This window comes from Dysidea avara, chromosome 11, assembly GCF_963678975.1.
Source record: "Dysidea avara chromosome 11, odDysAvar1.4, whole genome shotgun sequence".
Classification (NCBI taxonomy): Eukaryota; Metazoa; Porifera; class Demospongiae; order Dictyoceratida; family Dysideidae; genus Dysidea; species Dysidea avara.
Window position 1 is genome coordinate 13,057,938 of NC_089282.1, and position 12,422 is coordinate 13,070,359.

At 37.7% G+C, this 12,422-nt stretch overlaps 1 protein-coding gene, 1 non-coding gene and 1 pseudogene across 2 annotated transcripts in view; all 3 read right to left on the reverse strand.

Moving 5' to 3' along the window:
- Nucleotides 1-229: 229 nt before the first annotated feature.
- On the reverse strand, nucleotides 230-1,539 carry LOC136237685 (small ribosomal subunit protein eS6-like; annotated as a pseudogene).
- Nucleotides 1,540-2,486: 947 nt separating this feature from the next.
- Nucleotides 2,487-12,422, reverse strand: part of LOC136237953 (arf-GAP with Rho-GAP domain, ANK repeat and PH domain-containing protein 2-like) — a 36,018-nt gene continuing 26,082 nt past the window's right edge. The window contains exons 18-44 of the mRNA XM_066028238.1: nucleotides 11,942-11,995; nucleotides 11,323-11,408; nucleotides 11,177-11,265; nucleotides 9,166-9,325; nucleotides 8,717-8,759; nucleotides 8,591-8,631; nucleotides 8,433-8,486; nucleotides 8,323-8,377; nucleotides 7,824-7,968; nucleotides 7,642-7,741; nucleotides 7,431-7,502; nucleotides 7,273-7,329; nucleotides 7,099-7,208; nucleotides 6,685-6,754; nucleotides 6,497-6,587; nucleotides 6,004-6,081; nucleotides 5,790-5,924; nucleotides 5,628-5,733; nucleotides 5,406-5,571; nucleotides 5,271-5,354; nucleotides 5,140-5,214; nucleotides 4,711-4,929; nucleotides 4,548-4,658; nucleotides 4,403-4,491; nucleotides 4,235-4,340; nucleotides 2,863-3,006; nucleotides 2,487-2,815 (exon numbers count right to left, since the gene is read on the reverse strand). Coding sequence (XP_065884310.1) covers nucleotides 2,732-2,815; nucleotides 2,863-3,006; nucleotides 4,235-4,340; nucleotides 4,403-4,491; nucleotides 4,548-4,658; nucleotides 4,711-4,929; nucleotides 5,140-5,214; nucleotides 5,271-5,354; nucleotides 5,406-5,571; nucleotides 5,628-5,733; nucleotides 5,790-5,924; nucleotides 6,004-6,081; nucleotides 6,497-6,587; nucleotides 6,685-6,754; nucleotides 7,099-7,208; nucleotides 7,273-7,329; nucleotides 7,431-7,502; nucleotides 7,642-7,741; nucleotides 7,824-7,968; nucleotides 8,323-8,377; nucleotides 8,433-8,486; nucleotides 8,591-8,631; nucleotides 8,717-8,759; nucleotides 9,166-9,325; nucleotides 11,177-11,265; nucleotides 11,323-11,408; nucleotides 11,942-11,995 — 2,624 coding nt within the window. The 3' untranslated portion in view covers nucleotides 2,487-2,731. The remainder of the gene's footprint in view (nucleotides 2,816-2,862; nucleotides 3,007-4,234; nucleotides 4,341-4,402; nucleotides 4,492-4,547; nucleotides 4,659-4,710; nucleotides 4,930-5,139; nucleotides 5,215-5,270; nucleotides 5,355-5,405; nucleotides 5,572-5,627; nucleotides 5,734-5,789; nucleotides 5,925-6,003; nucleotides 6,082-6,496; nucleotides 6,588-6,684; nucleotides 6,755-7,098; nucleotides 7,209-7,272; nucleotides 7,330-7,430; nucleotides 7,503-7,641; nucleotides 7,742-7,823; nucleotides 7,969-8,322; nucleotides 8,378-8,432; nucleotides 8,487-8,590; nucleotides 8,632-8,716; nucleotides 8,760-9,165; nucleotides 9,326-11,176; nucleotides 11,266-11,322; nucleotides 11,409-11,941; nucleotides 11,996-12,422) is intronic.
- On the reverse strand, nucleotides 10,861-11,023 carry LOC136239657 (U1 spliceosomal RNA). Its single transcript, XR_010693557.1, has one exon. It is a non-coding gene; the product is annotated as a U1 spliceosomal RNA (small nuclear RNA).

Consider the following 12,422-nt stretch of genomic DNA (forward strand, 5'->3'; position numbering starts at 1 on the left):
TTTGGTGGTAAAATGGACTTTACAAGTAGTTGTAGCTATAGTTATGTATTGTAAAACTGTTCATGGCAAACTTAGCACTCAAACTACTTTGCCCCATGTAATGCAGGCTACTACCTCCTACCCTCCCCTCCCCCCACATACACACACATCAAAGCTTGACACCAACATCAACGACATTATCATAATCAATCAAGTGTTGTAAATTAATAACAGTTTAGCTACTGGGAACTGATAAACTTCAATGATGAACGTCTAGAGCCTCACACCTCTCCTTTGCTCGAATTGATAGTATCTTGGCATATTCCCTTCTCCCAGCTCTTGCTCTCTCTCCTGAGATTCTTTTCTTTGCAAGACGTTCATGCTTTCTTTGTAAAAATGTTGGGGTAACTAGGCGTTGTATCTTTGGTTGGTGCCTTTATTTTGTTCTTTGTTTTGTTCGGCAATGTCAACTTAACCACATATTGGCGGACGTCATCATTTTTGGGCAGATGAAATAAAGTTCTTATTTTGCCAACCCTTTTTGGGCCTAGACGACGTGCAGGTCAGTTAAGCCAGGTATATTGGCATTGGTTTAATACTGATAGGCTCCCATCAACAATACAACCTCTAACAGATTTTCTTTTTATGTTGACCTGTACTTTTAGTCATAAAACAGCTGTGCCCTTCAGATAAAAGCAAACAGGCACGGCCATTAGTCATTACCCCTTGCTAAGCCTTGTTTGTCATTTCCACCAGTAATTTGAACAATATAACCTTGTAACCAATGCAACAAATACTTTTAATATTGTATTTACCAACATCTCACCTTCCACTCTTTCTTAGTTTGATTATCTTTTTTTTTTTGGGGGGGGGGGGGGGGGGGGGGGGAGTAGACAGCAAGTTACTGATTTAGCCCAAACAATTACAAATTATAAGTAGTGTGCAACCATAAAGCTGGTGTTCAGTTCAATTAATTCTGGTGGCAGTGAATTCCCGGCATGGTCTTGGATTTGTCACATCTATAGATGGTGGTGTAATTGGGTTTATTGGTGGCACAATCAAGTGAAATGAATGATGGTGTCTAGTGTGTCTGGTGGTGAAATGAACGTATTCTGGTAATTTCTTGATAGAACAAATTAAGCCTCTAGTTGCTTCCTTCTCTTTGCTAAGGGTTGGATAGTCTCGCGTGGCCAGACCCTTTCCGCGCAGCCGCTTATCGATTGGAAATTATAAGCGCCGCGCTACAAGGGTCTGGAATAGTTCACGGACTTAAAAAAATCTACAATCCCCAGTGGTTGGGGAGTGTAATTGGCTCACGCGATCCCTTAATCGCCAAAGTGATCTAATTACTGAAGAATGAGCTGAAGAAGGCCTCTGGGGATGACGAGTATCGACCCGTGTAGGTTTTTCCTTCTACCTACTACTGAATCTTCAACAAGTACGGCTGAATAAAGACAAACAAGCTCAGTTCATCTCGAGTTACAAGGAAAGTAGGCGAAAGGTTTTAAGCGGATTTGTCGATCAAAACAGACTAAAGATTCAAGGGAACACACGTTGCATTTTGTATCTTAGGTGTTACCCAATCATTCAATTGTCACCAATAACGTGTCGAAAAAATTCATATTCATGAACTATTCCAGACCCTTGTAGCGCGGCGCTTATAATTTCCAATCGATAAGCGGCTGCGCGAAAAGGGTCTGGCCACGCGAGACTAAGGGTTGGATGCTAAAGCATGAGGGACATGATTGTCAAATAAACCAGACATGGGCCAAACCACATTCTTTTAATTAATTAACAAGGGAAATTGATACACTGTAAACTTTGTCCTAAACTTAGCCATAGGAGACTGCAGGCCTGCCAACTCTCACGGTTTCACTACCCTGCTCAAGGGCAGCAGATCGAATCTCACGGTTTTTGAGGCCTGCTAACTTTCACGGTTTCACTAACCTTCGTTGGATAGAATCTCACGGTTTGTAGCGCGAATGTCACGGATTTCAAGTTAAAAAAGTTGAGACCTTTTTTTTTTTTTTTTTTTGGTCTCAGCATAGCATCTACCAGTTTTTTTTTTACTACACACTGCAATACTACAGTAAAGGTACAGAAATCTCAAGATTTTTTTACTTTCCAGGTTGGCAGGCCTGACTCTGTCACATTATAGCACTAACACTACTATAGTCAGATAGGACCATCTAGCTGCATGCCTCTGAACCCTTAACTTTTTAAAATTGATATTTGAGTCTGAACACTTACAAAGATGATGTTTCAGAAAACTCAACGGCAACATTAATTTGTAATGTGGGTAGATCATGAGAGGTGATCATCTAGCATAACTCCCAAGGTACAAATGATTAAGAGATAAGATGGACCCATGAAGGGAGTAATTTGTAATCGTAGGATTCTGGGACCTTTATGTAGACAATATAGTTTCTATATGTGACAACTCCAAAGAGGTGCTTTCATTGGTAGACACTTTCGTACATCAGATGGGATCAATGCTTCACCTAAAACACACTAAAGCTGTTTGTTTTTTTCATTTATGATTTTTATACATGGTATAATTCACACATGCTTCACACTAATATACTTTTTCACTATTATATTAGTAAATGTACAAATTAAAAAAAAAGAATTTAATAATAATACACCATCACACATAACAAAAAACCAAGCAAACATTAAAGATTACAAATGGCAGCAACTTTAATAATATTACATAATAATAAAATATTTAAGAGTGTTTTTGTAATAAGATTTACGATTTCTTCAACCTACTAGATAGTTCTCGCAATAGGTCTGCTGATGGCTCGTTTTGAAGTGTTTTTGATTTCTTACTTAGCTAAAAAAAAAGAGAAAATTAGGTTAACATTTCGACATTATACATACCTTTACATTAACATATATGTCTGGGTCATAATTGTCCTCTTCTGAGTAATGACGTGCTTTTGTTGTTGTTGTTGGCTGTGGCTCAGGTATTTCTTCGACCATGGGATGTTCCGGTATCACGGGAGTTGGGAAACCTTCAGGATACTGTACAGAAAACAATGTCAGTAAATAAACCATTAAAGACCATGCCAAATTACAAAATGAAGCAGGCCAAGTTATTACCAAGTCATATAGAAAACAAACAACACTTATACAGAGTGGTAGTGATACTGTATAATCGGAAATTTTGGAGGGATGAAAATTTCGCAAAACTGTGTAAAATACATTATTCACAAAAGTCTAGAAAACAGTTTTGGTAAGGTAATAGCTGTATGTATAACCCTTTCATGATTAACTGGGTAAAAAACCTCGTGCTACATAAAACATTATGAACGCTCTAACACTTCAGTACACATTGAAACAAGGCTCAAAATCAAATGCACCATTGATCAGGTTTGTCTGTTTAACAATACCTTTTGTTTTGTGTCTGTTCACTAAAGGGTAGGTGAATTATGGGTGCTTCTTTGCAACGTAGTAGAAATATAGAAATAAAGTTTACTATTGTCATTTTTTCCTTGAAACAGTCTCATATTTGCACACACAGGATATATGGAAATATTAAATCTTGATGCATTCACCTGTGAACACACTGAGGCAAGTTCTGTCTATCCTACTTCAGTAGTGAGTTATGACTGATTGATGTAGCACCAGTAATTTTATTTGCTGTATGCTACACAAATTGAATTGCATGCTGTTTAAACTGTCTAGCACTAAAACTCTTAATAATACGTTTGTTTGAAACTTTAGCAGAAGCAGCAAACATTGAGGAAACACGAACATTGCAGGTTTTAGCAGCCAGTCACTTTATTTCAGTAGCTACTTCTTGTGAAGTTCGAGATACTCTAATAGAGCAGTCATATACTTTAGATAGTAACTCCACTCTATGAACTAGAAGTGTAAACAATCTGTAATGCAAAAAAATATTATTTTAGTATGGCCTAACCATTTAGGGGTGTTACTATTCAGTGGACTGCACTAACGGATTGACAATTTTTTGGTTATTGCACATTCTATGGTTGGATTTATGGAATTTTGCCAATAAGCATCCTTAGGGCACCTGCAGCCCATTTCCAAACACTAAAGAATACCAGTGGAATATGCAAAAACTTTATTTCACTACCGTTCATTATGCCACTATACAGCACTTATTCCTTATCCTGGTGTGTAGTGATGCTGCAGGCAGTGCAGGGAATGTGACAGCAATAGTTAACCAGCGATTACCCCAGTAGATAATATCTCTGCTATAACACAATGTAACATAATTTGCTCTTACCTTTGCATGAGCAATGGCTCCTGCACACTTCAACATATCCTCCTCCCTGTCTGCACAAATATACTTAGAGTGCTCTTCTAGCCTAGCCTTCAGGTACAACTGGTGGCTGAACAAAAACAAAGCAACACAGGGTGAGTATAAAGCCACCATAATCTTCTCTTCTCTTACCCAGTGGGAGCTGGGTTTTTCACATCAGACATTGTGCCAAAGAACATGTCAAACTCGTGCACTGATGTACGTGACAACTCATGGTTCATCTGAATTGAAAATATATTGAGTCAAGTTTTATTCAATAATAGGTAGGAAGACATACCTTATTATCTCGATATAAAATAAGCTGACTCGACTTTACAGTACATGGATATTTCCGCCATTTCTTTTTCTCTCGTAGATTGACAGATATAACTTCACAGACTGCAGACATCTGCATATAAACACATGACAACGGTACTAGAATACTTCAATAGTACACGTACATAAGGTCTAACACGTTCAGCAAATGCATTCAGTTTTAGACAGAAGAAGAAATCACACTGGACAGTTTGCATAACGGTGAGGACTCTCTCTGATGGATGTAATGCTCGCTCTGCTTCAGAGTTGCCCAGCACAATGTAGAGAGCATACATGTCAGGTGGTAACTTCTTAGACCTTGCTGTCTCTTCCGCTAGGTGACCTGCTGTGCTGACCTGTGAAACCTGTACAAATAGCAACGAGAATTTAATAGCTAACAGCTATAATGTCCAATTATCAGTTGATGTATATGTGTGTGTGTTATGTTGGTTTGTGCGCATGTGCGTGCGCATGTGCGTGCGCATGTGCGTGCGCATGTGCGTGCGCATGTGCGTGCGTATGTGCATTTGTAGTTCACATGTATATATAAATGTAACATACAACTGCTATCACACCTTAGAAGTAAAGGCCTGACCATCTTTGCCATTCACAAAGACAGTGACCAAGAACTTGCTGTCCACCACTGTGTGCTGAAAAAAAAAAAATTATCACACCATTTCTTGTTCTAACAGTTACAAGTCTATACCATTCTTTGCATTTGTTGTGCAAGTTCTAGTTTCTTCATAGCTTCCTGCATTGCCTCTTCCTTTTTCTGTTCATCTTCATCAACCTACAAAATGTACATGTACATGATACACAATGAAAACACACGCACACACACCTGGAACATCCAGTGATACTGACGGAACATGGACTCCACAACACAGAACTCATAGTTGGCATTAACAAAAGTACTCTCGTCAGAGTCAACCGTCATTACTGTAGGACCAAATATTCTTACTATATTGCTTACGGACATTTTGTTCACGCTAGCATTATCAGCAACCCTACGAACAGCAGTATGATGAAACACAAAGCGAACCAATCACAGTTATCTGCATACTTTCTTAAATGTCCTATCAATCGTTTAAGAGTTTCCCTATTAACTGCTGGTAGCTGTTCTACCAGAGATTGGATATGCGTTCTTCTTTCTTCAGCATCTTGGATTTCTGTTGAGTACAATTTTTATTATATATACACTAGGGCAAATAGTTCTGCCACTTACGAGCTGCGTTGATGAATGCAGCATAGAGATGGTGTGTTAACAAAGGATCTGGCAAACTCCTAAGGAACTGCTTGAGTGTACCAGCCACATCATTCACTAAATATGTCTCCGGGTCCACTATAAATCCCTTAGCATCTGAAACAAGAGAAGAGAAACCAGGATTGAATGTTTTAATCTGGTTTACAATTCTCGGCAACCCTTCTGCTTGACTCACCTTGGTTGAATGCTAGTATTAATTTTTGTACTCTTGTTTTGTTTCCACTTAACCTGTAGATTCCCTCAGAATCCAAACCTGTGACAAAATGTGATTATTATAATCCACTAATGTAACACAGTAAATTAAGACTCTTTTATCTGTATATCTGTATGCCAGTTTAATCATGAAAAGAGTTCAGGTAAGTAAATTGCTCCGATTAAAAAATAAAGCCGATTCATTTATACATAGAGCACTGTTTAATAACTCTAATAGAACACACACTTACTACACTAATAATAATAATAATAATAATAATAATAATACACAAAACATTGACAAAATACTCTAATAGAACAACCACTTTTGGCATTCAGAGGTTCAGTTAATTGAGATTTGGATAATTGAGGCAAATTACTGTACATTCACAGTACATATCCATCAACACCAAATACACAAAATGTGTACACTGCAGAATTACCAGTTACTTTGTACACAATACACCACAGCTCACCATGTGACTCCACAAACTGTAGACACTTGTGTACAATGATCGGTATACCACTATTAGTGAGCTCTTGATCTTGTAGGGGAAGTCCCGATACCTACAAGAATGATGCCATACATACCATACAATGTACATACACACTACACTGACCCACTGCACTACACAGACACACATACATACACACACCCACACACCTGTGTATGTCTCAGTGCTGAGTACCACGCATCTGCCTCACTACCGTTGTCTGCTTTGAGGGCATGTAATCTAAAAGGAAAAAGTGGATCATATTTCAAACTTACTTTATTACAAACAATATTACGTTACAATAACAAGCAGTATCACATATCAATCAGCTATGGAATGGCTTGCCATTAACAAAATTGATTAGATTGTAGTAGATGCATAAATACGATTTAGAGTTTTGACTGTTTGAATGAGTGACTGAAACTGTCCATATAATGAGGTTACCAAAACTATGAAAATAGCAATGTTAAAGTAAGGAAAAACTACATATAAAATAAAATGTGGGATATTTTTCAAAGCAGCAAGCTTAAGTTTCATGTTTAAAAGATAATAAAGGTTGACAATAATTTATTTACACAACTCACCTTCCAGGGGTTACAATCTGGAAGGAACATTGTGCTTCAAAACTTCCTTGAGTGTCCGGTCCTCTGAGGTCAATAGCTGTACGAAGGTCAATTATCTCCTTCTCATCTTGCTGTAGGCAATAAAATACACATGTAAACAATATGGTGACAACATTTGGTGAAAATCTGACTCACTCTCTTGTATAAAAACATTTCCTTTCTTTTTAGTGTGCACCACTTTCTCTTCCAACCCTAGAAAAACAACAACAATGAGCTAAAAACTACAAATGCTTTGGGATAGTTACAGTATACTCAATACTGTATGCACATATCTACCATTGCTTAAGACTTACACTTGGTCCTTTGTAATAGATGTATCCTATCTTGTCAAACCCAAGAATGTCCTCGGCATTTGTTGGAATTATCTGCACAAGTTACAAACATGTAAAATATTGCATGTCCATACAAACACATGCAGAAAACTTGTAGTATCAATTTCATAAATATTTAATGATTTTATCTATTTCAATAAATCACACAGCACATAAGGTAGCATTTCCTTACTTTCTGGAATGCAGCAACCCACTGTTGTAATTCAAAATCTTTTTCAGCACACAGCAAATATGGTCTCTTTGCAGTAGCTACTTCAAAGCAGTATTTATAACTACAGGGGGTTAGATTATACATAACCGAGATGAAATACAGAAACTCTGTATGTAACGTGTTCACTTTTATAGCTGACTTACTGAGGGTCTTTGGATGACTCGTCTTCACTTATAGTAACACTCAACATTTCCTCTACTGGAAATTCTCCCAGCACCTCGGAGTCATGTTCTGACTTGTAATACTTGAAACCTGTCTTGTCCAGAGAGCAATATCTCTTCCGCCAACCTGTGCACGACAAAACACAAGTAGCCTTATAGCACTGCACCTTACTACAGTACACCACATAAATGTACTGTAGTGTTTATTCAAAAAAATAACTTTGCTAAAAGCAACACCTTGAGGTGATAAAAAAGCTGCTTAGAATAAAAGAGGACTTGTGTACACAAGACATTCCTACTAGCCACCATTGTGACTTGTGATGTGTGTGTAGTGTGTAATCGTATGTACGTAGTTTGCACATGATTGTGAGCAAGTATGCATACAAAGTAAATATGTATTGACCCTGAATAGTACATTGGTGATGTTGCTATTCACTACACATGTGTTGTCAAGGTGTGCATTAATTAAGGTTTTTCATACCAGTTCTTTCACTTCCAGTTTTGAAGAGGTAGCCCTGTTTATTGACTGGTTCATCCTGTTAGTGGAGAATAATACTCAAACGACAGCCGTACAATTTGCATTTTCCTTACTGATTCTTCATCTTCATCTCCTGGAACTGTTGCTCCATTTTGTACAAGTAGCTCCTATTAAAATAAATGTGATATGTGTGTCCGCTATAGGATACAATGTAATAATAGTATATTGTCCGCCAAATAACTGAAAATACTAAGACATAAAATTCCCTAACCATTTGCAGACTTTGTTGGTGTTCCTTAGCTATCAGCAGTGCTATAGGAGCAAAGAAAAATAAATGACATGAAATAAAAATGAAATTCAGTTGGCAATCACAGTAGCCAACATTTAGCAAACTTACGAGTATTGTTCTCTCCCTTGATGCTCATGTTTACAAAATTCACCTACAAACAAAAGAGCATTAAAGCCCACATGCATCTAATGGAATTCCAGCCCACTATATTAAGACTGTCAATGAATAAACAATGATTAGAAATTAACACATAAACACAACTGTTACTGATAGGAAGCCCTGCTAGTTATATTAGTCTATTGTATCAGTATGAGGAAATAATAACAATGAAGTCTTAGCAATAGCAAGGAGATGTGTCATTGCCCACACACATGCCTGGTTGTTAAGTGACATAGACAATATAAACAATTGGATGTGATAGTGCAGACACACTTAGTACACACACACGAACACACATACACACACACAAACACGCACGCACATGCACATACCAACACACACACACATATACATACACACATACTCACATACACACACATGCACCAACACACACTCACATTAGCCCCACGAATAATCAGTTCCAGTGAAGTCATAACATTACTGGTCTTCACTGCTTCACACAACTGTTTACCCAACACCTCAGGTGGACTGGATGGTGACCGAGGGATCCATGCCTTTAACTCATACTTTGCTCTAATAAAATTCTCCCTAATATCTCTGTAGAAAGACATTAAAAACACATCAATAAAGCATGCACTAGAACTATACATAAAAAGAAAAAACCACATTATGAGCTACTTTGTCACATCCCCAAGTCTCATTCAAATGCTTGAGATCATGCAATGAATGTTTACCTAACTTTCCACTTCCCCCCTCCCTACTCTCATCAAAATACAGATAAGTTTCTTAAAATAATGTAGCACAAAGTGCTCTCACACTTAATAAAGTGTTTTTCATTGTAAAACGGTATGAGCAGAATTACAGTTTGGATTTGAAGAGGCCTTGCTAAATAACACACAAACCCCTTCATGATTTAGCACTACTGTACTAAAAAAGATGAACATTTTGTCCATTAGTTTCAAATTAAAAAAGAGAATATAGAGCACAAGAAGGACAGTGACATGCAAAACTGCTAAAACTGACACTAGCAATCCAAACAAACTGGCATTCATCATCTCTTGTCTATGCTGCTGATAAAATGGGTATACCAGCAAACTGTTAGCACATTGATGACATATACTTTCAAGAAGCTTTTGTCCAATAAGCAATGCTCATTGTGAAATCTCTCCCACCATGTTTTAGGGGTGGGAGATATGATTCTATTTTTTGATACTTGATGGTTACCTAATGTTTGCTTTAGTAATTATTACACATGATTTTTAAACAGAGCATTAATTTGCCAAAAGATTACTGCATAGTATGCTAAAGATTACTGCATAGTATGCTTTTTAATTTCAAAGTACACTCCTCAAACTAATCACTGCAGGCATAGATCCTTTATACCCCCGGGATTGGAATCAACACCTCCTTCCACACATGATAAGCAACAACAAAAAAACACTGCAGGGGTGTGGATGACACGGGTAATCGTCCCTAATACCTAAAAAGTCTGATACTTCATATCAAGTACTTTAGAAGGAATTTCACTATAAACACTTTTAAATTCCATTATTGTCTATACCCACTACTTTGATTGGCCATTAGACTCGGCATGTGATGAAAATATCAAGCAAAGTTCGGTAAAAACAATGTTGCCCTTCATTGTTTACATCAAAAGTACTCTTGCGTCTAGAACTTGTGAGTGTAATGCATAATTAGAACATAGTTAATACACTAATTAAATTGCACTGCAGGTGACAATGGATTTTATCCACGAGCACGGGGACTAATGTACAGGGTTCTATGGAGAAATTATTTTTAATTGATCATATTTCAGCCAGAGAAGGAGATACCTAGCTCTAAACAACAGGTATGGATATAAGACAATACAATAAACAATTTGTATCCCACGCTGGAGATAATGCTCGTTTGCAATGGTTTTTGTTACTTTATATCAATACTTGTTGGCTACTGGTCGGTATCTTGCTTCATGAGCGAAACATCATTGATCAAAACAGTTTCTTCTTAGGTGCCTGTACATTTTATGCAGCCATCTTGTGATGTCATTGTGGACAAAGTCTATTAGAACTATTCATATACACTATTGAAAAACATTTATGTCATCATCATACAGATTTTTTCTGTTATTAATAATGGGGGATGCGCGAACGCAGTCCCCCACTAACAAAAATTACGCACCCGAGTCTCCCACGTTTGGGGAGATCGCAGGCTTCAGCCAGGCGGGGTGCAATGCACTGGCCTCAACCTGAGGGAACCACCTTCTTGATCATGGTATCCCCTGTGCCAGGTAAGTTATCCTGCATGGACAGGCCACTGCTTATATACCTTAGCATGTGAAATTCGATTGTGGGTTTGAGTTATGACGTCACGCGCGCGTTTTTCACTATTGCAAGCATAGCATTAAAAATTGTATTGTGGGTTTTAGGTATAACATCATAGCTTTCATACCTTTCAACATCAGCAGCCAATTTTTCACTTTGCTGACAATGCTTCTCCCAGAACTCATTAGAATTCTTGTTTCCTATGTTCACTATAAGCTGTAAGGGGTAGAACATTTTGTAACATTGTAACACTCTTCTCTCTCTGTCACTTACATCAATCAAACCATCAGTCCAAATGTTTTGATCAAGTTCAGTTGACCGAACTTTTGATATGTGAGTCCCCATTGATCGATGAACACCTGGAAGGTTCACAACATGGAACCAAATGAAGCTAACTCTAAGAACAAACAATCACTTTACAACAACAAGTCTGGCTCTAGTCTGAAGGCGGGTAAGCTCTGCCAGAATATACACTAGCTCATTCTATGTGAAACTACAGCAAACTGAAGATATTACCTACAGGTAGTATACTGTTCTACGCTGTTGCGCAAAACTGAAGTTGATCCTCAGGACCTTTGCATTGCCATTCTGAAATCATCAAGAGAACTGATAAATGCATTAGAGATTAGTGCAGACTGTTTGCTTCAACAGTGAACCAGTAAACTCTATGGCTTCCTCTTTGACATGAAGTGAAACTACAGTATGTAGTGTGTAGTAATAAATACATCTACTAGTTGATGAGAAACAATCTCTTGAAATATTTCAACCTATAGTATGCATGCAACACACACACACACACACACACACACACACTACACACACACACTACACACACACACACTACACACACACACTACACACACACACACTACACACAAAGATACACACTTACCAGAACAATTGATGCACAGCATTATTCCAAGGTTCACTGATGCCCAAACTGGATCTACACAAACAAAAATTCTACTTTAACCACCCACCATAAACAATCATTCCAAACTACTATTGAACATCACATCCAACACTCGGCATGCACACACACACACACACCTCACGGTGTGTGAACACACAATTTAATATTGCCTTTAATAGAACAGTGAGCCATCTGTGTATTGTAACATAAATAAAACATGTTTTGGCTCCAAAAAACGAAGGCAACACAATTTATTAGAATGTCAGCTCTCACAGTATTATGGTCTTCGCTACAAAGTGGCTGGATTAAACTATTCACGAGATGGCAATTATAAAACCAACTGGAAATGGTATATAAACAGGTGGGAAGAATTACTGCATTTGATTAATGATTAATATTTCAACAAAGCTGAAAAGTACTATGAAATTATACTCCAGTTGTCTGCTGTTATACAACAGAC